Here is a 26,107-nt window from a genome sequence, read left to right on the forward strand (position 1 = left end):
GTGAACGTGCGCTTCTCGTACAAACAACGAGTGTTTGTCGAACACTTTATCGTCCTGGACCTGGACGATAAATTCGACGTAGTAATGGGCATGCCGTGGCTTGCACGGCATGATCCGGTGATAGACTGGAAGAAGCGCACGCTCGTGCGCTTCGGCCGCGACAGCGGAACAGAGAGCGATGGCCCTGTTACCGCAGCGCGCGCACCATCAGATGCGCGCGGCTCACCAGTCGAGACAGCGCTTTATGCTGCTGTCCCGGAGTGCCCAAGAAGTGCGCGAGGGCGCGCACAAGTGAGACCAACGTCGGCAATGCTGCCGACGTCGGAAGAAAAAGATGTGTTGGTTCCGGGAACCAACACCCACGTTCAAGCGTGTAAGGGACAGTCCCTGACCCGAAGAGGTCAGGTCGACAACGACGCGTCGGCTCCCGGAGCCGACGCACCCTCGGTCATGAGGGGCTCCGCCAATGAATGGCGTCGAGGTGACGAAGGTGTGTCAACTCCGGGAGTTGACGCTGCAAACAGTGCGGACGGTTGCAAACGTACCGCACTGACGCAATTTGCATGCTGTCGTGCAGCCGGGCTGCACGACGAAGCGCCATGCGATCAAGATGGGCTTGATATCGCGCGCCCGCAGACAGGGTCTGCCGGCGAACAACTGTCCACGGCCGGACCTGGACCAGAAGAACAACAGTGCGGAGCCGGGCTCCGCACAACAAGAAGACGGCGCAAGCGGAGAACGTTGCGCTAGTCTCGGTCCGGGACCGAGACGCAACAAGGACAGTCTGCTGGGCAGACTAAGGCGGTGACGCCGGACGTCGAGACGCTAAGCGTCTTGACGCGCACCGATACTGGATTCCAGTATCGCGAAATGGGACTCGCTAATCCTCCGACGACGGCGTCGGAGTTGACTTCGCTTCCAGCCATGAGCTGGAAGCGCTTCACACGCGACTTGCACGATGGACGCATCGAACAAGTCTGCGTTCTTTCGGACAGCGAAAGAACGGAGAGCGAGAGGGACGAGCTGAGGCAGCTCTTCATGGGAAGTACCACTGAGAGTGAAGACACTCTCAGTGCGAAGACGAAGCGAGAGCGCTTCGAGGAACAAGGCTGGGACTCGCTGAAGTCGAGTCCCTATTACGAATTATTGAGGGAGTACAAAGACGTACTCCCGGAAGAGATTCCTGCGGAGCTTCCGCAGGATAAGGGCATTCATCACGAGATTGATCTCGTGCCGGGCACGAAGTACTGTGTCACGCGGCAGTGGCCACTGCCGCGAGAGCAAGTCAAAGCAATCGACGACTTCTTTGAAAGTCGTCGCAAAGCAGGGCAAGTGCAGGAATCAAAGTCCCCGCACAGTGCTCCGACGTTCTGTGTTAAGAAGCCACAGGACGGATGGCGCATCGTTCATGCCTACAACAAGCTGAACGATGCGACGGTACCGGCGCAGACGCCGATACCACGAAAAGATGTTATCATCGATTCGATGGCCGGGAGCACCGTTTACACTGCTCTCGACTTGCGAGACGGATTTTATCAAATCCTAATGCGTGAGAGCGATATCCCTCTCACGGCAGTGAGCACGCCAAGCGGCATGCTCTGGGAATGGCTAGTGATGCCACAGGGGCTTAAGAACGCCCCTGCGACCTTCAACAGGTGCGTGACACACTTGTTGCGCTCGGTGCGCGACTTCGCGCCGAGCTACTTCGATGATGTGTTCATCCACAGCCGGGCTGTGGACGGGAAGACCGACGTAGAGATGCACAGGGTGCATCTCCGGAAGCTACTTGAGCTTATGCGAAAGCATAAGCTCTACGCGAACCTGAAGAAGTGTATCTTCGGGGCGAGCGAGATATCCGTCCTCGGGTGTCTCGTAGGGAAAAATGGCGTTCGCCCTGACCCGGAAAAGGTCAGAGTGATTAATGAATGGCCAACGCCTTCAAGTGTCAAAAAACTGAGGCAGTTCCTTGGCTTGGCCACGTACTTGTGCAAGTACGTGGAGGATTATGCGGGCAAGATCCGCCCGCTGTCACAACTTCTTAAGAAAGAAGCTGTGTGGAATCGGACACCCGATTGCCAAAAGGCATTGAATGCAGTCAAGCGGGGCTTGACGGAGGCGCCGATCTTGGCGGTGGCTGACCAAGATCGCCCATTTCACGTAGTGTGTGACGCATCCGATTTCGCGATCGGATGCGCGTTGATGCAGCACGATCACGAGGGCCGTCATCGTGTCGTCTATTACCAATCGCGTCAGCTGAAGCCAGCTGAACGCAACTATCCGGTGCATGACAAGGAACTCCTTGCCATGAAGTACGCACTCGCAAAGTTCCGAGTGTATTTGCTTGGAAGTAGACCATTCGTGGTCTACACCGACCATGCTTCACTGCGTACCGCAGTGAAGTCGCCACACATATCACAAAGAATGGCGAGATGGCTCTCATTCTTTGCGGAGTATAACTTCCGGGTCGAATTCAAACCCGGAAGATTGAATGTAGTGGCCGACGCGTTATCACGTCGGCCGGACTACGCAGATGCTGCTGACGTCAATGCCATTGACGCCATGCGATCGAGCAAAGCCACATCATCTCTGTTGGATGATGTGAAGGCCGCGTACGCGCACGACGCGGACGCGAAGCTCTTGCTGGCCTATGGCACAGCTCCTTCTGACAAGTCCCGTCAGAAACTGCCCAAGCACCTTCGAGCGCGTGCACACCGCTTTCGTGTGCACGACGGACTGCTACTCTACAACGCAGTCGACGACAACGCGGATCGCGTTAAGTCGAATTTCGCAGAAACCCTGCTAAATCTGCTGGGATATCATGGTGTTTGATGTCTGTTGTGGTGAAACGCAGTAGTTTTCCTTCTATCCAATAACAGGAGCTTGTTGCAGCATTTTGTTGTTGACGACGTTTAATCTCTTCACGCTGTGCAACATCTGGTAGTAGGCATTTGGAGTGTGCCCACCAAAGCTCTTGCAGACCTAAGCGTTGCGCGGATATCTGGGTTATACCCTTGGATTCGCGCAGGCTTCGTTCAATCATACTTAAATTAGTAGGCTGAAAACCACAACATGAACTCTTCATGAGTTTTCGGGATGAACTTATCTATGCCAAGCTGCAGAATAGATATCTGTTTCCTCGTGGAGCCATCTCTCCGTGAGATTGCTTCGGGTCGCTCTTAGTGCTGATTTGATCTCTTGGAGTCCTAACCCACCTTGTTGACGTGGGGTAAAAATTAAAGCCGGATTGAATTTGTGCTTGGTTGCTGCTGTACTTGCTGAACCTTTCCAGATAAATTGCTTTTGAAGATTTTCTAGCCGACGCAGGGCGTCCTTTGGGGGTAAAAATTGCTTAGCCATGTACAGTATTGATGGTAGTGCCACGACATTGAACAATGTTACCCTTTGCGCCACCGAGTTGCTGATAGTAAGCAAGCTTAGTAGCAATTCTTAGTCGTCGTTGATTTTTTTTCAATTCGGATCTCCCAGTTGTCATTAGCGGCCGATGTATTGCCGACCCAGTATCCAAGTTGTCTCGTTGTACGGAGGGATGAAGGACAGGGAAACCATTCCATTTTGTTGGTGTTCCGATAGTGTTGAGGCTAATCAAAATGCTTTTGTGAGGTTGAACCCGAAGCCTGATACTCCGCCAAAATCCTCCAGCAATCGTTTAACGAGGCTAAGTTCCTTCATGGAGCTCATAAATATCGTGCTATCGTCCACAAAGGCGGAAAACTTATGTCGTTCACTATGGTACCTTGACTTCGAGTGCTCAACGAAATCTGGTGTCCCCTACACCACACTCACCATATATTGCACATTTTGTTTTGAATGGCTCTGTTTGTATATAATGGGCCGGGAAAAGTTCGGGTGCCCGAACGGTGCTGTCGGGCGGGTGCGGGTACCCGGAGTGAACAAGAGGAGCGATCGGGCGGGTGCGGGTAACCCGAAAATCGCCATTTGCGAGCTCTGGTTCCTACAACGGCAGTGTTGCAAAATGCTAATGACCGTTGTTAGAACAGTCGTGGTATGTTGAGCTTCGTGCAATCTCGCACACATTTAGGAGAATCAAGAGCGGTTCGAATCGAAACTTCGATTGAATATGTACTACGTAGTATTACGTCTGGTCGCGAAGTATCTGCCGCAGCTGTTGTATATCAAATCAAAAAAATATCTACGAAGACGTATCTGGATGAAGTACTACTGCCAACTCAGCTCAAGACAAAACTGCTGCTTACTTGGCCTTCATGACATCGTTGATGAATGGAAGTGCCGCCGACACGCGCGAGTAGATGGCGGGAGAGTCCTTCACGCCGCAGCCGCTGCCGCCGCTCACCAGGCCGATGAGAACGTCATCGGCGTCGGTCCGGCCCATGTTTTCCTTGATGAACGGACCACCAGTGTCGCCCTGGCACGGAGACTTGCCCTGAGCGCCGCCAGCGCAAAACTGCGACTCACCGATAGTTAACTTGGTCTTTGTGCTGCAGTCCTCGTTGCTCCACACTTGCTGGCTCAGGGCCTGCAGCTCCTCAGCGCCCATGCCATTGACCGAAGTGAGGCCCCAGCCCATGGCCGTGCCCCACATGCCCTTCTGAACGTCCGCGGCACTCGGAAGCTTCACGGGTTTGTACTTGCTGGCCTTGGCCAGCGTCAGCACGGCGAAGTCGTAGGCCAGCGTGTCCTTGTTGTACTTCGGGTGGGGATCCGCCTTGATGACCTTGATCTCGTCGCCGTCCTCGCCGCCGTTGATGTAGTGCGCGCCCACCGACACGAAGTTGGCGGAGGACGCCTTGGTGCACGAAGCAGTCGTGAGCACGTGGGTGGGCGAGATCAGAGCGGCGCCGCAGAAGCTGAAATCGTCCGCAGACTTGGGGTTGACGGTGGTGCGGAGACCCGTCGTATACGTCTTTCTGCCCTGCGGGACCTTCTGGCCGCCGAGGATAGCAGACACAGAGCCGACCAGAACGGACGCGTACACGAGGGTGGAGATGACCTTCATATTTGAGCTGTGGGTAGCTTGACTTGGGCTGTTGACGGTAAAACCAGGAATGAGAACGCTGCAGCAGCGGAGAATCGTACATGTACAGTAGCGTGACACGGATTACTTAAACCAGCATAAACTGAACCCATGTTCAAGATCTACTGTTTTCCATTGCCCCAGAGACAGCAACAGCAACAAGCTCGATACTGTAAAATCTCTACGTGTACACACATGTTGGTTTGCTTGTCGCTGCTGATCGTAAGTAGATCCGGTAGTACCTACATCATGGGATCGATTTGAAAACGTGCGGTTAAGTTGGTCTCCAGCATGAAGAAAATGAATCGAGCTTCGCACAACTGAGCGATAGCACCACGTTCAGCAAAAACATGAGGGCTAATCACGAGATTGGGGAGACCAAATCGTGAGCAACCGTTATATATACTGGTACAGTGTATACTGTACTAGTATTAACCAGCAAACGAGTCGTAAGCACTTGCTGTCGTGGGGCAGATGTTGAACCGAATTTTCAGATACATGTACATGCGGTTCGCCTCAGGGCCAGTCTTAGGTACAGTATAATCATAAGACTGGCCCTTGAAGCGACGCAAACAAAATTAGGCAAATTTTGATTAATTATTTTTATCCAGGTCAGACTTGCAAGTACATACCACTTCTCCATTTGCGAGAGCGATGGCAGACCCCCTGCTGCCCGTGCAACGGGCCCAGGCGGATCGCGACAGACTACGCCAAGTAGATGCCAATCCACTTGTAATGTGTGAGCAGACGCCCATCCACTTTTACACGTGTGAGCGCTCTCGATCGTGCTAAGGCTACTCAAGGAGAAGATGTCGTGCTGTAGCTTCAAGCGACATATAGATCGCTGGACTCCAGGTGGGGTACGCCTATGCCGAGGGCGTAGTTCTGGCCTTGATTCGCCAAGGCCTCCTGATCTTCAAGTTCGTGCAGTATTCGGCGTGGGTGGATCTGTGATGGTAACACGGCTAAAGGATAAGAATGGCGTTGGTACCTTCCACGCTCGGGACACTGGTGCCCCAAAACACGCACTGAAGCGACTCAGCCAAGCAGACATCCACAGCAACCAACTCGTCCACCACAGGACTGATGAAAAGACCGCAGCAGCCAAGTCGGTGTGGATGCCTACGTAATTTCATCTGAATAATAATGCATCTTCATCGAGCCCCGGGTTGTTTTGGTGCGTCGACAGACCCTTCGTATATACAGTATAGTCTCCTTTAACCAATTATAATCCAAAACAAGCTCGAGCGAGTCATATTATCAGTAAAACTCTCCATACTCAACACAATGGCATTTTGATATATGTAGTCCTACAGTGCGCGGCAAAATTGTACATGTAATCCTATCAGTCAACGAATTGACGAAGATACTTTTAAAATTCGCCCTATTATTTCAGAAGTGAGTTCAACATCAGCAAAATTGCATCGAACGTGTTTTATTACGTAGTACTAGGATCTGGGATCTGACGAACTGTTTTGTTCAAACTAATCCGCCTCAAGTTGCGTATGTAGTTAGGCTAACATTTGTGGTACCGGTAGTGTGCAAAAAGTATGAAGAAGCACTGCCGGACGACCAGGGGCTCATGAGGTAAGAAAAACATATTGGTCGAGTTTTTCGGATATCCTGAAGCACTCTTGAACTTATGTGAACTCGTTTTTTGTATCGATTTCGCTGCAATATTGCATTCAACGACCTCAATGCATCAATCAATATTCACGCTACATCACATGAATTGTTGTCGTCGACAACTTGTGGATGGACATTTGACTACGGTTTCATTGATTGGTTCAACTACCTGTTCCTGAGTGCGAGTTACCCTCTACACCTCGCATAACTTTACAAGGACTATCGCACTTCTTGTGAAGGTTTATTTCTAATGTCGGTTTATCGCGCGAATGGATTTTGGTCAGCAGTAGTTGTGGCATATTCCGACATAGCCCAAAATGTTCACTCAACTATGACAGAAAAAGAATATAAACTGGCAAACACGTGAACAAACCGCACTTGAAGTTACTTCTTAGTTATAGTAACGATAGATGAGGAGCACAAGTCAAGCCCATTGTTTGATTGGACAACGCCGTACGAGAAAACAAGGTGTTCGAGTCGAGTGCACGTAAAACATGTAACCTTCTACGACGCTTTGTACAAATGTATGTAAGGAGACAATAATAGTGTTGACAACGGCATACCTGAGCTGCAACCTTGCCGCGAACGTGCAAAACACAGTCACACCGTGGGCCTGCGACCAACAGAATAATTCGAATGCATTCTTGTCAAGTAGTGCCGATAGCAGCGACTTGTAGCTCGAGACAGACAATGCAACTTGCAACAAATGTTTAGTTGCTGAAGGTGAATCCACGTGCTTGACTTCTTTGTATTTTGTATCAGTCAGCGGATGTTACGTTGCTGCTATCATTACAGTACTTCTGTTGTCTAGGATACATTCCCATGCACTTACTGAAGTATAATACTATGAGAACAATGGCCGAGCTACTATTTCGCCATGAAAAGCAATTTGGAGTTTCGCTTTCGAGTGGCTATGAGTTGGACGCGGTACCAGCAGTAGCGAATACAGTCTCATCATTCGATTCGGTACAACCTCCAACGATACCAGGAGTCTATTGTTTCTAGTTAAACGAAAATAGAGAGCCCCCCCCCCCCCCCCCCTATGAGTTCGGCGCGGTAGCTACAGAAATGTCCGAACAATGCCCTTTCAGGAAATGAATGACAAGCTCATCAAAGAAATTGAAGCTACAAGATTATAACTCCTCTTGCAGGCCTTCTCCAGCAATTTAAAATCATTGTTCCACGGTATCTACCATACCTTCGTTACAACACAACACATTTCTGCCCTCACCTGGGAGTTATTAAGTCGACAAAGTACGCTGCAGAAGAGAGCGAATGTTCAGTATTCATCCGCGCTACCATCTTATACCCCATATTAATTAAGCATATGTGATCTAAAGATATCTAAATGAGATAATACTTTCGGTTATGCTGCAATACAAACCTCGTTTTGAAAACATACTTTGTAGAAGGCATTGCCACGGATAAACGATCGCGACAAATGCACTGATGTATTCGTTTACATGTAGAGCACGCACATCTAAGGGTAGTCAATTGTACCAGCACGGCAGACGTTGAGGTTCCGGGAGTCATCACTATACATGTATCCTTGTTTTACACTGTAATAGCATCTGTCGATTCGACAAAACAATCGGTACGTGTACATGCACAGTATAATGATTGTCCTGGAGTGTGCAGTGCTCAACTCGCTCAATTACTCGGTGCTAGGCCCCTCCGCAACCCGCTCAGCCCTATTGAGAACGCAGTAACTACAAGTTGTAGCCTACAACTGTTGGGGGCTACAACATGTAGCGGTTACCGGTACATGTATTCTGTACTTCATAAACACAATGGTAGCGTAATATACTTTTGGGTGTTCTGTTCTCGACTTTTTTTCTCATCTGGCAACCCCATCCTGCTGCAATACCACATGTGCAGAGAGTTCTTGCTGTTCGCGCTGTTTGTGGGCACAACGGACGACGGCAAATCTTGCACACTAGCCCTCTCCCAGCGTGTCTCCGGCTCGCTCATGAACAAGTAAATTACTTGAAGTAATTGACCTTGCGAACATTACGCTGCGATTACTGGCGCTTCGTCACTCTGGTTTTTACCGCCGACTGTCCCAGCACCACGTCCAAGTCCAGCTTTAATATTATGAAGATTATCTCTACGCTCATCTCCGCGTCAGTCCTGGTCGGCTCCGTTTCCGCCATTCTCGACGGCCAAACGGTCCCGCAGGGCTCCAAGACGTACACGACGGGCCTCCGCTCCACCGTCGACCCCAAGTCTGCGGACGACTTCAGCTTCTGCGGTGGAGTTCTCATCTCGCCCACCCACGTGCTCACGACCGCTTCGTGCACCACCACGGCCTCCGCCAACTTCGTGTCGGTGGGCGCTCACTACATCAACGGTGGCGACGACGGCGACGAGATCAAGGTTAAGCATGTCAAGGACCACCCGCACTTTAACGCGACGACGCTCGCCAACGACTTCTCCGTGCTAACGCTGGTCAAGCCAAGCAAGTACAAGCCCGTGAAGCTGCCGGCTCCGGGTGGCGCGGACATTCGCAGCGGCATGTGGGCTACGGCCATGGGCTGGGGCCTCACCGCCGCCCCTCCCAAGGGTATGGGCGCTGAGGAGCTGCAGGCCCTGAGCCAGCAGGTTATCAGCAACGACGCGTGCCGCACGGCGCTCAAGTCCTCGACCATCGATATGTCCCACGTGTGCGCCGGCGGTGAGCAGGGCAAGTCTCCGTGCCAGGGCGACACCGGTGGTCCGTTCATCAAGGAGAACGGCAAGGGCGATGGCGACGACATCCTGATCGGCCTGGTGAGCGGCGGCAGTTGCGGCGTGAAGAACTCCCCCGCCATCTACTCGCGCGTGTCGTCGGCGCTTCCGTTCATCAACGATGCCATGAAGGCCAAGTACTAAACAGCGGACGAAGTTTAATCATGAACTACCGCACAGTAATACTAACTAACGTTAGTACGGCATCGCTAGACACTTCACGACCAACGAAACCTATGAGTCCAATATACCACAAATCTCTCTCGATTCGCAGTACACATGTATTGCATCAGTTCATCTTTCACAACCTGCTGTGTCACTATCGCCCGACAATCAGAAGAGTGACGATGCGTGAGCCTGACCTCATGTAGGCGCGCACTCCCACTTGGAACACGCCAAGATGCTGGCCCCATCTGCAGCTCGAGCGCGAGAATTTCTCGCCCCTCGTCACCGATTTTCTATCGATCGCCGCCCCGCCGCAGCGACAGCACTTCGCAGCTTTTCCAGCTCCCCAGACAGTGAAAACTGGCCCAAGTTCGTGCATGGCCCTAATTTCATTCGAGGCCTTTGGAACCGCACGGTCCCGCGACTGCCCAAGCTGCTGGAGTGGCAGGAAAAGAACGTCTTCGCCGATTCATTGGGCACCATGGGCCAATGCTGGCAGTTTATCCAGCTGCAACAGCCGCAGAAGACGAGTGTCGACCTCCTGGAATTCGTGGAAGGCGCTCGCATCGCCACGGAAGAGTACCTCTGGGCGATGAACAGCGCCGCGTTCGCGGAATTTCTGGCGGGTAAGGAGAACAGCTCGTCCGACATGGCCAACGTACTGCAGCAGTACTCTACGCCCGCCTACTACAACGAAATAGCGCTACAGGTCAAGAAGAGCTACCTGCAGCGCAACTTCCACATGGAGTGCGAGGGCCTCGTAGTGGAGAACGCGAGGCTCACGAGAGTGGTTTATCGAAGGTTGACGGAGAAGGAGTACGAAGACTTGGTGGCTTTCAAGAAGCCGCCGAAGGCCATGTCTCTAGAGGCAACGATCGAGCACTTGCGCCTGCATGTGGATGTCCAGACCGTGGAGAACTTGAACATCGTCCATCGGGACAAGACCGTTTACGTGCAGCAGGAAAACGTCTACCAAGTCGTGTTCGAGTCGCGCGTGACGGACCCGGAAGACATCGACTGGCGCATTGAAAGCATGAACATCGTTGAACAAGATGCTGTTGAGAGAGAACCAAAGGAAGCTACTAAGGACGACAAAACTGAGTGATCATGTGAAGCAGCTCAGTTGGATGCAAATGACATAAGGAACGGTAACCGTGAAGTCAAACAATGATACTTGCAACGTGCGGATTGGATGCTCAGTCCCTTGATTTTGAGATGCAAGAAGCAGAGATGGATATCTTCAACGAAAACTTGCTTGTTATTTTTTCAGCATAGAGGAAGTCTGTGTTGACGAATGGCCGAGAGAACTTGCCAGCTTATCAATCGAGCTGACGACGCCTCTCTAATTTAACCTGAGGTCTTGCGATTCAAGCGCGTTATCTGGAGTTTGATTGTTCGATGGTGCACTGGTGTACTTGGTCCGTTGGTTTTGGTTGTAAGGATACAAAAGTACAAATTCTATGAGGTCTCCTGCTAGGGCCTTTTAACCTACCGTACAGCACTCAACAGCACTGCAAAAACTTACTCCCAGACCTCACTTTCGAGCACTCACATCGGCGCAAGCACTTTGGTTTTCATCTCGCCTTTAGCGACTGTCAGCTCCAGCTTGAACGGCGTCGCTTTGGTGATCCGCCAATCCACCAGGCGCGCCCTCGACACGTCCGAGTAGAAGCTCCAGTCAAAGGTAGACTTCAACGTGTGGCGGGTAGGCTGGTCGTCGCCGTCACTTGTGAACACCAGCAAGTGCTCCGTGGCTGCAAACCGCACCTTCATGCTCACCGCCTCGTTCATGTGGTACATGCTGCACGTGTCGTTCTTCTGATCTTCCGCCGCGTCCGAGTACTCGTACTCGGCCTCTACAAGTCTGGCGTCGTCCACCTCCAACTTCTCCAGCTTGAACGTGGTGCCCAGGGGCAAGCGCAGCGCTTCTCGTTGAGCGTCCAATTTAACAGCCCACTTGTCGATGCATTGCTGATTGGCCACCTCTTCGAACGACAACGACAACGACGATGAGGTTACTTTTCCAAGGTTATGAGCCCACTCTTGTGCGTAGATCTGGCGCATCACCACGTGCGCAGCCTGCTTGGCACCGGCCAGGAATTCTGGAAGGTCGATGGGTTGGTCCGGTGGGATCAGGCACACCAGGTACATGTACACCCGGTCTCGCAGCGTGGCGCTGTGCGCGAAATAGCGACTCAGCGGGGAGGCCGCGCTGTCCAGCTCCATGATCTGGTTGTACGCCATCAAGGTGCGCGCCGCCAGGTGCAGCAACTTGGCCCGAGCCATGACGTAGCTGGTGACTCTCGGGCTCGTCAGGAACGTCCGCGTCTGCAGCTGCAGAGCTTGACTCAATTGGGGTGGCGACGCATGGAGCGCTACAGACGACCGAGCTACGGCCGACACGACGCGTGCACTACCCGAACGACGTAGAGCGGAGAACATTCTACCTGCTCTTCCGCCGACTTATTGCGAACTGAGCTGACTTCTGAAGGTGGTCGGGTAGAACCAGTGCGCGTGGTGTTGTGCGCACACCAAAGTCTCCACCGCGTACGTCATCCACGTCTCCAGCATGCGCACTCTCCCGAGACGCCTCGCGTATGGAGGCTGTAGGGTTATCCAGCGTGGACAGCAAGTCACTAAGCTTAGGTGCAGCCGAGTGACGGGATGGCACAAGCGACGTCAGTTCGCGTCGTCGTCGAGTGGTGACGGGCCTCCCCCTGAAGGCTTTCAAGAGGTCCTCGCCACTCTGGACAAGGTTCGGGCTCGCAAGGACGTGTTCGAGGCATACCAGAAGCAGGATGTGTTCGCTCCGTCCGAGATGAGCTGGCTGGCCAACCGGTTGATGTTCTACCACCTGAACCGGCCGCAGCACACGCAGGTGGACGTGGCCGAGTTCCTGGAGGGCGCTAAGTACGCGATGGAGACCACGATGACGGCCATGTACTCGAAAGAGTTCGCGGACTATGTGGCGCGGGAGTCTGAGGCACCCGGGGTGTTGGAACCGGACTGTGATGTCGCCAAGATGCTGCAGCGGTCGCTTGAGACCGTCAGCTACGACGCGTTCAAGTCGTTTGTGTTGCAGTCTGCGAGCGCGGGGATCCAAACGGAGATGAAGGAGATCGAGATGCACAGCGCGCACTTGATGAGTGTTCAGTACGAGCGAGTTGCGAAGCGGGCGACGACGAATTCCTCGGGAGCCAAGGTGCTGGGCGTACCTGTCCATGAGCGACTCATGCTGGCGGTACTGTTTGATATCACCGAGCACGTGAAGGTGACGCTGGCGGACTCTGGCGAGGCTGAGGACGTCACAGTACGGCGCAACAAGGCCATTTGGCAATTTGACTCGAATGTCACGAGGCCCGAAGACATCGACTGGGTCATTGAGCCGCTGCATCTCGTCGCGTAGAGACTGAGCTGTTTGTTCCCCGAGCGCGCAGCTTTCGTCAGCTTGAGAGTATATGAGAATTGAACTAAATGAGGGACACGAACGCAGTAATTCTGTGCATCATGGTTGTAGAAGGGCAAGTGCAGCGCGAGTACAGAGAATTATGACTACAATCTCGATATCTGCCACAGACCTGGTTTTTTGACGTGCTGTCCTCGCGAACTTCTTGCCATTTTCTGTTCACCAAAGTGTGTGACGAGGCGATATGATCACTACCAACTGACAGCTCAAGTTATGATGGTGCTCCGTGGTGCCGCTGTGGGCATAGTCGACTTGCTCAACGTCGTGCTCCTGGAGTATGTGGCACGGCCATAGTGCTAGGTCATATCCATGTCATACATTTCGGCCTAAGAGGTCAGGGCAGATTCCTCGCAAAGTTAAGTGAAGTACGTGTGAAATACGGGATGAGTGTCGACGCAGATTTCAAATGTTTTCGCCTACTTCTACGTAAAGCAGTAACCCCAACTGATCGTGCTACGAGGAGCAGGTAGAATTTTCTTATGGATCACACCGGAACAACCGAAGCGTACTCAACCCTCGAACCTTTTCGGTAGAACTGATTGAAAATCATGAGATATATCAAAGCACCAGTACATTCGTAGCGCTTTAGGATTGCCGCGTCAAGCCTTGTGTAATACTAGTATGTTGTGTGTGGGTAAAAGTCGGTCAACCACACACAAGCACTACTTACGCATCCCAACATGCAGTACAACCAAATATACTGGGGACACCTGAAGAATGAGGGGATTAATTGCGTGAGGGATCCTAACTGCGTAACGCGAAACTCGACTTGGCGCAACCTTCGCACCACGTCAGCCTGTACCCCGCGACAATACGCGCAGCATCAAATGCAACTCATTGGGTTGTTCCACCGGGTAAATAAATCCTTGATACCATCTGAAGATTCAAGCTAGATCTGGCAGTCACAAATATCTCTTGCTTACGCGCGTAAAATTTCCCCCTTCTTCGTCGTAAAAGTTGTGGTCTGAGTAAAGTGTGTTCGACTTCTAACTGATGCTTCGAAGTACTGGTTCGCAGCCATATTAACTGTTGACAAAATCGAATTACAGTACTTCGAGTACAACACAAAGCTGAAGATACGATTTCCACACAGAAATCTCGTCTCTCAGAAATACAAAACTTTTTGAGCTGTTGAGGTGAAGCTCAAAACACTTTCGTCGATGCTGGTGCAATACAGTGCCGCATCAAAATGCTACGCCGTCACTCCATGCGTTGTCTTTTCTTTTCAAGCCGATGCTCCTTGGTCTCGTTCCGTTTCTCCAGCCGCCGTTCTCGAGCCGTTTTACCGTCGATAAGCTCGAACTGCTGTAGCCAGCGCGAGCTCCGAGGTATCACTTGTGAATTTGGTTGGGATGTACTGCTCGCATCAGCACCGGCGTCCGCTTGCTCTCCTGTCCGTGGAACCGCAGGCGCTACTTGTTCCAAGAGCTGTCGGGGGGTGTTTCTGCTCTTCCGGATCATAATGGGAGGCCGTAAGAAATACCTGACTCCCGGACCGGTGTGCACGTGTGTCCGTGCAACTGCTACTGTTCCAGACATTCCCTGCCCCAAAAGTGCCCGAGGCGCACTAATGACCTTCCTGGTCATGAGAGGACGCGGCATGTATACTGCGCTTGGGGCAAATCCTCTTTGTTGACTTGGTTCCACCTCCGTACCGCCCTTCTCTTTCTTTACGGGTTGAGCCGCCTTCATCCGTTCTCGATGTCTCTTCACCTGCCTCGCTAGTGATCCATTCTCCTTTTTCGCTAAAAGTTGCCGTGCCATAACAGGATTTTCGACTTTGAAGGCTTCAGCAAACTCGTCGCTTACAGCGAGCATTTCGTAGATAGCTGACCCGCCTGCCTTGCAGCAACTCAAGCAGATTGGTACCACTCGCGTCATCTTTCTACTCTTAGCAGTCAACGCTGCTGACGGGTACGTGATGCGGCAGCACGCACACCGTCGCGATGGCGGTGGATCCTTCCCTCCGTGATCACGCGCCGCATCCTTCATCATCTGGGCCCTCTTCGATAACGGTATTAAATGACCACGACAACACTTGCATTCTTTTTCCTCCAACAACTCGCCTTCTTCATCGTCATCGTCCACTTCAATAATTCCCACTGGTTTCTTTGCCACGGGTGTTTTACCCTGATTCAAATTACTTGCAGTCGGGGCTATTGCCTCGGTACTTCCTGTTGCCAACTCGCAAATCACGCAAACCGGCGTACCATATCTGTCCACTCTGCTCTTCGTCGAAAGCGCTGCCATAGGATAAGTGATCCAACAGCATGAGCACTGCCTGGACGCTGGAGGCCTATTGCCCTTCTGCAGCAAGACCGCTTCCTTCATCCTTTCGAGCCTCTGTTGCAACGGTGTCAGCTTCGCCTTGCAACCTCGGCAGCATTCTTCCCGCTCATCTCTAGATCCAGCTACAGTCTTTTCCACTGAACCATTCTCCTCCCTCTTGACGCTGCTCATACTCGCGCCCACCGTCTTCTTCGCGGCTCTAACTGCCCAATAGCACATGTAACAACGCGGTTCCGGCCACGACTGACGTCTGCTTTCGTCCGTCAGCGCCACCAACGGATACGTGATATGGCAGCAGCTGCACTGCTTCGACAGAGGAGGGCTCTCGCCCCTGTATTGGCTGGCAGCGACGCGCATCATCTTGAGTCTCTCCGCCAGAGGCGTCAAGTATCCTCTACAGCTCCTGCAGTGCTCCTCTCCCGCCGTAACTCCGCCATTTCTTGGGGCCTGGAGGCCTACAATAGCTCCATCGCTTGCGCATTCCTTGCTCTTTACGATGGACTGTGAATTGCATTGCAACGTCTTCTCTTTCTCCTGTTTAACGGTTTTCTCCGCGCTTGGGACGCGGATTGGGAGCTGTTGCACTTTTGACCGGTTCTCGCCAACGGCGGCGCGTCTGACGGCCGCAGAGACGGTGATGTGCAGCTCCATGTCTTGGCTTTCGTCCGGGCCCTCAAGGTCCTCGCTCTCCGTGGAGAAGCCGTCGTCGTAGGGCGCGAGCGGCGGCGCATCGAGCGCCAGCGACGTCTTCGGGTCGACCATTGTTGCCCTTTGGATGCGCGTGATTGGGTAGAAAGAAGAGATGGCTACGTTGGGAGACTAAAATTTAGTCATTTAATGAGACCACAGCAAACAAAAAATTACTTATGAACCTAAGTACGAGTAGTGATTTAACCGCATGAATCGAAAGAGCTGTGTCTGGTGCTTCTTTTAAACTCTTGATTGTTAGCAAATGTTGACAACTCGTGGAGTTACATCGGACGAAAAAAAATATCCCCATTTCCGGACCCCAGAAATCTGGGATTTTGTTTCGGGCGTGTGACCTCAATATTTTTTTCAATTTTATTTTATTGTATATTGTCGACATCCCGTGTAAAAAAGCAATCGAATGAGAGTTGTTTTCGGTTTCTACGAGTGTTTTTAGCATTTAAATGTTGACGTCCGTTTATGTACGATTTTTTTTTTTTAATTTTAATGGTTAAAGTTAAACGCGATTATCTCGAAAACTCTAAATGGTTGATAAGTAACATTTTGTTTCCCGTGGTCGCAAATGTGAAAGTATTGTGTTTTTCGTGTTTTGCACTGTGGGGCTCAGTAGGCCACTATTTCGATATGCTGTTAGAGCGGCTCGAACTTCCACTTGTTCTGGCCCTGGTAGAGCCATGTGCCATCTCTCGGCTTAGGGAGCAGGAGTTTGGCCACAACGTCGCGGAATTTTTCTCATTTGGAGGGTGTGAAGGTCACCAAGGCCGGTCCGTTGGGATTGCTGCGGATGTTGAGCTTCCTCTCCTCGGAGCTGTCCTTGCCGGTGGCCGCAGCTTCGGACTTGGTGGAGAGCGGTGATTCTACACGAAGATTCCCCGCTTCGGTCCTTGCAAGGAGAGTCACGACTACGCTGACTAGAAGAAGAAGACGGGAAAACATGATTTCGTGGGCTTCTCTTCTCTTGGGCTTTACCTGGTGGCGGGGGAGGGGATGCTTGGGTGGGCGAGTTCGAAAATGAGTTTCAAAATCGTGACGAGTGAGCTTGCCGACGCGCTCATTGCGTGGCGCTTCCCCCACTTTCACTTGTTTACTTAAAGAGTCCACCAACATCATCAACGCCTAGTAGGCAGAGCCTTGCCTTCGAAAACCTGTTGAAACACTGTGAATCGCTCGCTCGCTCGGGCAGCAAAAACTTGGCGGACGGATTTGTACTGGACCCGTAATACAGCCTGAGCTGCGATTACTCCCTCAGTGCAACTACACACCAGTACGTGCACTTGCTACTCAACCACCAATTTCAATCCCTATCTTGATGCCTCGATGTCACTCGATGTAACCCGTTACGTGTACATATTAGCTTTGCTCTCATTCACACGCTCGAGAGTCCAGGATGTGGCCGTTATCTTCCTGATACCGAGGCGCATCTCTGACCATGTTCACCACGCGTCCTGTACCAATCGCATTGGCGGAGAGGACAGCGGTCCCACGCATTTTTGCCCCAGCATCAAGCTTTGTCTGTTGTACCTGCACGTTTGCGAGATAAGCTGTCGACGAAAGCTCAGCGAGACTGCCGGCAAGAGCTCAGTAGCCATCACGCTACATGACATTGTCGTGGACCCACAATTCCTGTGCGCAAGGGAGCACCAAAGACCACTGCCAGCCCGGTCTGCTGACCAACGCGTGCCAGGACTCGTGTCAGGGGCCAACCGTTGGCGTGCAGCGAGACCACCGTGGGATTCCGCGTCGAGCACAAGTGTATGCTGGGGTAGAGTGGTGAACGGCCTTCGCAGCTGGCCTGCTAGTCGATTGGTTCGCCGGCCGAGGCACGAGGCTTGGAACAAATCACCGCGTCGGAGGACACGCGTGGTTGCAAGGAACAACAGGATGAGCTCCGTTCGTCGCAACCGCCGTAATTGAAACGGGGTGCTGGACGAGCTATCAGGCGAAGGCCTTTGACAGCTCCATCGGCTTTTTGCGGTCTGCACTCCTGGTTTCATTCTGCAATTTGCTTTGCATCGACCACACTCCCCACTCCTCCAGCTGAACACCAACCATGGCCGCAGCTTTGCTATCGTCCGGCCGTATCAGCGTTCGCGCCCTCCAGGCGTTGTGCTCCGTGCTCGCCATGATCTTCACGTCGCTCGGCTACATCAAGTTCACCTCGGGCCAATTGAGCAGCGGCTCGGCCATCTACACCACCATCGCGTGCTACTCGGCCATGCTCTGTGGACTCTACTACGTCTTGCCCGTTGGCGTGCTCAAGCTCACCTCCAGTGTGCCGAAGGTGCTGTACCAGCGCGTCGTTGACGCGGTTCTGGCGATCGCGCTGCTGATCGCCGGCATCCTGCACGCCACCTCGGAGGCCGTCAAGGACTGCTCGTCGTACAACACCATGTTCGAGACCTACCACGGCTCGGCACTCTTCCGCTGCGGGGACATGACCGTCGCCATTGTGCTGACGTTCGTGACGTGCGCTCTGTTCCTAGTGACGCTCGCGTGGAGTTTCGCCCGTGATACTTGCAAGTCGGTGAACGGCGACAATCTGCAGGCTGCATTGGCGGAAGACGACTCTCAGGCCAACGGCTACGCGGTCGCCAGCACCCCAGGCAAGAAGAACGGACTGTCGGGTGCGACCGCTACGGCGGACATTGACCTGCAGCACCCAGGCCTGAAGGTTGTCCGTTGCACTGGCCGCACCCTGCAGTTCGTTTGCTCCGTCGTGGCGTTGGTGTGCATCGTGCTCGGCTACAAGCACTACTACACGGGCCAGTACGTTGAGCCCAAGGCCACATACGCCATCCTCATGGCTTACACCGGTGTCCTGTACTCGCTGTGGCACATGGTGGCAGTGGAGACGTTGAAGTTGTCGCGTCACCCGACGGTGGGCGTGGAGCGCTTCATGGACATCTTGATCGCTGTGGCCCTGCTGGTCGCGGGTATCCTCTTCGCCACGTCGGCCCAAGTCTCGGACTGCTCGACCACCAACTCGACGTTTGCGACCTACCACGGGTCGACTCTGTTCCGTTGCGGCAGCATGAACACGGGCTACATTTTCACCTTCATTGCCGTGGCGATGTACGTGGTGACCTTCGGGCTAAGCTTCCTCTGCCGCTCGACCTTGAGCGAGCGCAATGCGGAGAGTAACCATTCCGCGGAGACGGCCCACGCTTCGGACGCGGGTCAGCAGGTGTAAGTGTTGTTATGCATTTAAAAAGGTGAGTGGGAGTGCGCGAGACCTTCAGTATCCTCATAAGGATCTTCATGATATCAAGCTTCGCATTTGCACTAAATGAAAGCTTTTTCTACGAAATACCTGAAGGGAGTTGCTGGATTATCCGTTGATCCGAAGCTAAGTTGAGAATCCTGTTTTCGCTGCTGTATTTTTGTGTAAGATGGTAAACAGCAAAACTGCATGTTTTTGATTTTTTTTTCAGTGCGGTGTTTTAGCAGCCCTTGCCTCCTGCAATTAGCAGGACTCTAACATGGCCATGATGTTGGTCATCAACGACAAAATTATAGTAAACGAAATCGTAAGGCCGCCCAAGATCTTGCTACAGCCACCTGTGCGCTGCAACTCCTGCATCTCTGCCTTCTGTCGAGTTAGGAACACGAGGAAGACCCACGAGAAAATTGTCATGTCATGCATGATAAGCACCGCGTACGTGAGATGATAGAGGTGTCGCCTTCCTGGATACGCTCCGTAGTTAAATTGAATGGCTGGTCGATGAGAAATGTCAGAGCCTGCGCTAACGGAGACGCCAACTTCCTAACCATGCAACCAGGCCGTAAATGTCTCCCTCGTTGCCGACACCAGTCAGCTCGACGATAACAAAGTTGCCGATCATCCAGCCAGCACCGTGCGGGAGCTTCACGGCCAGCGGTAAACCAAGCTAGAATCAGTGACTGCGGAACACGTTCCAAATGGTCAGGAAAGTTGTAACGCTGTCCGCAATAATAACAAAAATACCCGTGAATAGGACCATCTTGCGCCAACTCCAGTTCAGACCCCACTTCGACGTCATCCATGAACAGTGCATTGGCTAGAATCTCGCTGATGATGCTGTTAATCGGAGTGATACCCACCATATACGACTTGACGGGCGACCTGGCCGTGTAGGTGATGCTGGAGATAACATTTGGAAGAATTGGTAAAATACGACCTGATACACTGCGCGTATTTTAAGCGCCCAGAACTCGCTCATATAGTGCTTGAATTCGATTCTTTTATTTTTCCTCCTTCACAAGGTGCCACGTAATGGGGGGAAATTGGCGTCGCGATCACTGCAACGACGGACATCGACTCGTGGAAATTCAGCAAGAAGCTGAGATCGCCGCCGTATTCCTCGCCAGATCATTGGTTCACCCTCTACCGAACTCGTCGCTCTAACGAGTTCGATGAATCAGCTTCCAGCTATTGGATAGCCTTTGGTGTGTGGATTAAAAATTGGTCATGTCGTGGGGTAGCGGCCAAGCACTGGTCTCGATTGCCGAGCGACAGGGGTCCGCCGGAGGACTCATCCTTGGTTGGATGTTTATCTACATTTATTGTCATTGATTAAAGGACCCCAGTCGAATTTCACTGAAATCTCCCGCCTTTGAGGGGGGTTATTTCAAACAATTTCATCATTCGTTGGATACCAAACTATCGTTGTATCCCACTACTGACTATCAGAAAAGCGCTAAGAGAACTCTATGCACAGCTCATCGTCCAGAAGAATGCGCAGTACATTGTACGACATTACTCGAGAATACCTACGAATGCAAAGACTGGCTGAGAAATGAATCAACTGTCTTCTCCGATAACTACTTGAAGCACATACTTTGCAACCGAGATGGGTTTGGTGTTTGATACTTTACACTGGCCCAGTTTCTAGAGGCCTTACCCGTACCCTTTAGAGTTAACCGTTTATCCGTACCCTTGGTCACCCGCGGACTACCAAATGGGATTGTAAGATTCGCTTCGGCCGGGTACGGGAAGTGGAAAAATTCCTGTGGTTGGCCACAGGCCCGCTCAAAGCCCAAAACTTTACTCATCTCCATCACAAAAAGTGTCTGCTTGTCATTATAGATGTACCCCCACTGCTCGCAAGAACTATGTCTACCGACGACGAAGCGGAGCGAGAAGCAGCATCATATCAACGTCGACTTATCGACAAATGCTGGAGCAGAATCACGGTTAACCGACTAACCACGACCAACCACAGTTATCCGAATTGATGCCAGGGATAATCGGCCATCCATCTTTGGAAGATTGCGATCTCTGCTAGTTCTAATCTGTACTTTTGGCATCAGAATTATCGAGTCGGGTGCGTCAGGCGAACACAATTACATGCGCTTCAAAAAGGTCAGTGAACAAGTTCAAATAGTAGGCCTCGTCAACCAAAGGGAGCCCCAGGCGAATTGTTACTGTAACGACATCCTTTTATTAATATATGTACTATAAACTCGCTTATAAGTTTCCCATCAATTCTGACCAATCAAAACTGCTCGTCCCACAGTCTCCGCTAGCCAGCAAAATGGACTCGAGCGCTACATGTCCCGACATCTTTGCGCCGTACGACGATGGGTCGTCCACCGAGAGCGAACCCTACGACGAAGAACTGCTCCAACTGGCGAGGGAGGCTCAAAATGTCGAGGGTGACCGAAATCTGGCGCCCAATTCGACTGTCGACGTGAAAGTTGAGGCGTTTGAAAGTGTCGAGACTGTCGAGACTGTCGACATTCCCACCAATTCCTCCGCCACCAATCTCAAGGCGGAAGACACTGCAGAACCCAAGGCAACACCGACCGACGGAAAGTGCGAACGCTGCCGCAGAAAGCTGCCGGAAGTCACCGAGCAGGAGAGCGCGGACATCCAGCAGGGCAAACTCAGGACGAAACGCTGCGCCTGCTGCGAGCAGCACTTCCCGCTGAACAGGTTCAGCAAGGCCAACCGGGGCTGCAAGCGCGCGATACCGAGGTGCAAGGCGTGCGTTGAAGCATCCCAACGGGTGTGGCTGAAGCTCAGAAAGTCTCCAGAGTATGCAGAGGCGTACGCCGCTGAGATGGAGAAGAAGAAGGCGGAGAATAAGAAAAAGCGACCGATCCTGTCGCCGTGGGAGCGCAAGACGACGAAGCAGCGATACGAAGAACAGTTTCAGCTGGTGGGCGGCAAGACAGCTCGCGCACGTCGACTGGCCCATCGAATTGAAGAGAAGAAAAAGAAACTCGCCAGTATCCTTGGCAAGCAACAAGAGCGCAAGAAAGAGTAACATGGAGAGGTGGAAGCGAGTACATGTGACGGCGGGGATAGATATATAGATATAAGCGGCCGCTCTTTGCCCTCGTAGTTTGCGTAGCCGAAGGAAATTGGCCTGACGATCAAAGTTCTTGGAGCTCCTTGTTTTTCGACTTGCGAAGTCCTAAACGATGCCACCGACGGAAGCTGTGGATATGCTGATAGCGGGAGTTGATGAAGGCTTTGACGTGCGAATTCTTAATATCCACACGGAGCGTCGTGTCGCGCGTTACGCGTAACATGTCTTCTAAGGCTTTATAACTATTTTGAAGTGCTGGCGCACAGCATTGAGTCTCCATAGTTAAGGTGATGCTTGGTTAGCATCACCTCCGCCTAGTTGACATGCCATATTGGATATACTGAACGATTGACAGTGGCCGATAAGCCAAACTCGACAAGGTTCCGGGATCCAGTCCCCAACTTTCCAACCAACCAGCCCACCCATACGCCAAAACAAGTAGCATGCGTCTTCTTTTCGTCTTGCCTATGATACTTGCCGTCGCTCTTGTCGCCAGCAGCGACGCAAAATTGGATCGCGACTCAGAGTACGCGGGCACAAAGCCTCGGAGGAGGAACGGAATGCTGGCGTAGGGCCCAAGTACACGGCATGGGAAAAGTCCGTCCAAGATGTTCCCTGACGTCAGTCAGTACGTTCAATGGTCGACGCGTCTACAGTAATGGCAAGACTCGGTACGAGTCGTACTGGAAAAAGGCAACACGTAGCTAAGTAGAGCCGAAAATGTTGGCGTTCTGCCCAATACAGAACTTAATCACTCAGCTGGAAACGATAAAGCTATTTCCTTCATTCCTTCATGTAAACAATTTCCAAGCTAACCAACACCAAGAAAGTGAGATATGCCGACGTGATGGGACCAACATAAACTCTGTTGAGCTCAAACGCAATAGAGTTTGATGAAATGGCAAGTCACTCAAAACACCTTCGTCAGGGCCCGTTTTAAGCCCGACGAGGTACTTCGGTTGTTTCAGCTAAATCACATTTTGCACCCTATCGACAAAAATGACAGCAGTGGCATCGAACACTGCTTTTGTGGATAACGTTCAGGGTATTAGCCACCTTCGCATAAAAGAAACTAACGGATACGTATATGTTGAGACCAAGCTCTCCGAAAGAATCCATTACAAAACTTCATGATCTTGCTCGCCATTCGTAAACGAAATTGTATTTCTCAAGTTTGTCAGAAGTGAATCCTCATGTTAATCGAAACTAAGTTTGAAAGTATGTTCACTACAGAGCGAGCCTTCATTAACTGCTCGAGAACACTACACCCAACTTACACTTGCTGGCCAACTTCCGTCGTCACCTCCGTCACGTTGCTAGAAGCCGAGCGGTACAAGAAGCTCAGAGCGAACGTGATCATGTACAAACCCACCGCCACGAAGGCGAATATGTAGCCACCGTCCATGTTGCCGCATCGGTAAAGCGTGCTGCCGAGATGATACGTCTCCAACATTGCGTTCGTGTCGTCGCAGTCTGTCACCTGAGAAGAGACGGCAAAAATGATTCCAGCTACGAGGAGCAGGAGAGCAACCAGAACATCCATCAGTCGCTCAACGCCCACCTTCGGGCGGCGAGACAGCTTCAGGGTCTCCACAGCAACAGTGTGCCACAGAGCGTACAGCCAGCCGCTGTAGCTCATCAGGATGACGTAGGTGGCAGCGGGGCTCACGTACTGGCCCGAATAATACGGTTTGTAGCTCGCCACGAACAGGATGAAAGCCACTAAGGAGCACGCGAACTGTAGAAGTCTCACGCAGCGCCGAGTGAGCTTCAGAACTGGGTGTTGCAGGTCAACCCGCTCGGAAACATCATCACCGGGGGTCTTTTTACCCGGGGTCGCGGCTTCTTCGTAGCCGTTGATGGCAGCGTTCGCCTCTTCTTGGGCCAGAGCAGTCTCCAGGTTGTCACCCTTGATCGACTTGCAGGTGTCACGAGCAAAGCTCCACACTAGTGTCACCAGGAACAATGCACACGTAACGAACGTGAGCACGATCGACACTGTGATGTCGCCGCAGCGGAACAGCGCCGATCCGTGGTAGGTCTCGAACATGGTGTTGTAGGATGAGCAGTCCTTGACTAGCGTCGAGGTCGAGTGCACGATGCCCGCGACCAGCAGTGCGATGACCAACACAGCGTCAACAAGGCGCTGGTACAGCACCTTTGGCCCGCTCGAGGTCAGCTTGAGCACCCCCAGAACCACGACGTAGTAGAAGCCGCACACCGCAGCCGAGTAACACGCGATGTTCGAGAAGATGGCGGACCCGCTGCTGAGCTGACCCGACGAAAACTCGATCGACCCGAGCGACAAGAAGATCATCGCGATAATCGGACACACGATCTGGAGCGCGCGGACGATGATGCGTCCCGGAGAAATGAGAGCTGCAGTCATGACGGCGTCACTCTTCGAATGCTTTGGAGATCTGGGCGAGGTGGGGCGAAAAGCAGAATGGCAGCTCCCCACTGGCAGCAAGGCAGACCCGACCTGCTCAACGCTGACAGCCTCACATCGCTTGAGCGAGAAATGCAGCAACTGCTGCCGCGTCTGTCAAGCTCTAGAAACGATCTACTAGACACGCGCGGCGCCCAGCGCCACTCGATTTGACCAACACTGCGTGTCTCGACCGGCGAGAGGCTCGAGTGCAGTCGCCCCACCCCGATGGATTCCAGACAACACACGCGTACGTATCCAATCTTCGGCGCCAACAAGTAGCGAGGGACTCAATACTGCTGCCTCCATGGCACGGCATGGTTTGGAGTTCCCATGACCAAACCCAGCAAGCCGTGCGCGGCTTGCTGGGCGAGAAAAGCTTGTTGCCACCTCGGCCTTTGTGCTCGCGCGGCACCTGATGGGCACGTCAGCATTTCCGAGCAGGTGCCGCGCGCGTTTAACACACGCCCGAGTCGCAATGTGAGGCTGGCGTTGCTCAGCGCTCACCGATAGCAAGCCTGTCGTGCTAGACATGCGGACGGGATACGCACTTCAATGCAGCAGGCCTATCAGTATCGACGGCAGCATTGTCTAGATACGTGCGAAAAATGGTTCGCTTCGAGCATCGCCGTCACGGACTGGTGCTAAAATCGATTTCGCCCCAACTGTAATATTAAAAAATTCAGGAGACGACTTTAATTTACTAACAGCATTATATTAATATTACAGATTGGGTGCGTGAAAAATGTAATATTAATAAATATAGTTACTAAAACGCCCTTATCATAGATTTCGCTTGAATTTCCTCATCCGCTCAATTTCTACGTCATTGCGATGAAGAATCCGCTGGCGCTGGGCTCGCTCATTGCTCGTGCGTGTGCGGAGACGGATCAATGCAAACGAACCTGTCGAAAAGACTAGAAAAGCTGTTGAGCAACGGGTGTCCCGAGCCCGATAGGGGTTGTAATGGCTAACCAATATCAATAAAAAAAAATCCCAACACCATATTCACGACTCGCTGTTGCTTGAGTAAGGTTGTAAGATTCTGCGAGATTAGCCTCATCCACCTCCGTAGCCTGATTTGACACAGATATCCCTTGACTGCTTGCTGGGGAGGGCTCACCCTCCGGTTGATCTTTATTCCTGAAGGTTAGAACGCACCCTGGACTGCAAAAGCTACGCATAGAGGTGGCCGCGTTAGATGCTAGCAAACCATAGACCCTAGTAGTGCTAGTCGTACCGTTTGGAATCCTCAGCCTCACCCCAGAGTTCGTTGCTGCAGGTATGATGAACAGGATGACCGCAGATGCAATACGGCGCCGTTTCCGTCATATCAGGCAAACAGCAATTGGCCTTGGAGCACCTCATCGGACCTGGTTGCAATCTTCAGG

The 26,107-nt window shown here is 52.3% G+C and overlaps 9 protein-coding genes across 10 annotated transcripts; 5 read left to right on the top strand and 4 right to left on the bottom strand.

Moving 5' to 3' along the window:
- Positions 1 to 4,231: 4,231 nt before the first annotated feature.
- On the bottom strand, positions 4,232 to 4,996 carry IUM83_03761 (serine protease trypsin-like protein; the record flags this gene model as incomplete). Its single annotated transcript, XM_067927790.1, has 1 exon — positions 4,232 to 4,996. One exon carries the CDS (start codon positions 4,994 to 4,996, stop codon positions 4,232 to 4,234), a length of 765 nt encoding a protein of 254 aa, XP_067795151.1.
- A 3,774-nt stretch (positions 4,997 to 8,770) lies between these two features.
- IUM83_03762 (Glucanase inhibitor protein) lies at positions 8,771 to 9,511 on the top strand (the record flags this gene model as incomplete). The annotated part of the gene is made up of 1 exon (XM_067927791.1): positions 8,771 to 9,511. One exon carries the CDS (start codon positions 8,771 to 8,773, stop codon positions 9,509 to 9,511), a length of 741 nt encoding a protein of 246 aa, XP_067795148.1.
- Positions 9,512 to 9,767: 256 nt separating this feature from the next.
- On the top strand, positions 9,768 to 10,637 carry IUM83_03763 (ATP-binding Cassette (ABC) Superfamily; the record flags this gene model as incomplete). Its single annotated transcript, XM_067927792.1, has 1 exon — positions 9,768 to 10,637. The coding sequence occupies one exon, from the start codon at positions 9,768 to 9,770 to the stop codon at positions 10,635 to 10,637; it is 870 nt and encodes a 289-aa protein (XP_067795149.1).
- An 840-nt stretch (positions 10,638 to 11,477) lies between these two features.
- IUM83_03764 (uncharacterized protein) lies at positions 11,478 to 11,974 on the bottom strand (the record flags this gene model as incomplete). The annotated part of the gene is made up of 2 exons (XM_067927793.1): positions 11,478 to 11,517; positions 11,574 to 11,974. The coding sequence occupies 2 exons, from the start codon at positions 11,972 to 11,974 to the stop codon at positions 11,478 to 11,480; spliced, it is 441 nt and encodes a 146-aa protein (XP_067795154.1).
- A 127-nt stretch (positions 11,975 to 12,101) lies between these two features.
- Positions 12,102 to 12,938, top strand: IUM83_03765 (Chloride Channel (ClC) Family; the record flags this gene model as incomplete). Its single annotated transcript, XM_067927794.1, has 1 exon — positions 12,102 to 12,938. One exon carries the CDS (start codon positions 12,102 to 12,104, stop codon positions 12,936 to 12,938), a length of 837 nt encoding a protein of 278 aa, XP_067795155.1.
- A 2,200-nt stretch (positions 12,939 to 15,138) lies between these two features.
- Positions 15,139 to 16,049, bottom strand: IUM83_03766 (uncharacterized protein; the record flags this gene model as incomplete). Its single annotated transcript, XM_067927795.1, has 2 exons — positions 15,139 to 15,241; positions 15,880 to 16,049. The coding sequence occupies 2 exons, from the start codon at positions 16,047 to 16,049 to the stop codon at positions 15,139 to 15,141; spliced, it is 273 nt and encodes a 90-aa protein (XP_067795152.1).
- Positions 16,050 to 18,045: 1,996 nt separating this feature from the next.
- Positions 18,046 to 19,185, top strand: IUM83_03767 (ethanolamine kinase A; the record flags this gene model as incomplete). Its single annotated transcript, XM_067927796.1, has 1 exon — positions 18,046 to 19,185. The coding sequence occupies one exon, from the start codon at positions 18,046 to 18,048 to the stop codon at positions 19,183 to 19,185; it is 1,140 nt and encodes a 379-aa protein (XP_067795153.1).
- Positions 19,186 to 21,508: 2,323 nt separating this feature from the next.
- On the top strand, positions 21,509 to 22,243 carry IUM83_03768 (uncharacterized protein; the record flags this gene model as incomplete). The annotated part of the gene is made up of 1 exon (XM_067927797.1): positions 21,509 to 22,243. The coding sequence occupies one exon, from the start codon at positions 21,509 to 21,511 to the stop codon at positions 22,241 to 22,243; it is 735 nt and encodes a 244-aa protein (XP_067795147.1).
- Positions 22,244 to 23,561: 1,318 nt separating this feature from the next.
- On the bottom strand, positions 23,562 to 24,677 carry IUM83_03769 (ethanolamine kinase A; the record flags this gene model as incomplete). Of its 2 annotated transcripts, XM_067927798.1 has the most annotated exons (2): positions 23,562 to 23,768; positions 23,850 to 24,188. In XM_067927798.1, 2 exons carry the CDS (start codon positions 24,186 to 24,188, stop codon positions 23,562 to 23,564), a joined length of 546 nt encoding a protein of 181 aa, XP_067795167.1. The 2 variants fall into 2 exon arrangements, with proteins under 2 accessions (XP_067795167.1, XP_067795166.1); XM_067927799.1 differs by having other exon boundaries at positions 23,562 to 24,677.
- Between the last annotated feature and the right edge of the window lie 1,430 nt (positions 24,678 to 26,107).

The sequence above is a fragment of the Phytophthora cinnamomi genome (genome assembly GCF_018691715.1).
Source record: "Phytophthora cinnamomi strain GKB4 chromosome Unknown Contig21, whole genome shotgun sequence".
Lineage (NCBI taxonomy): Eukaryota > Oomycota > Peronosporomycetes > Peronosporales > Peronosporaceae > Phytophthora > Phytophthora cinnamomi.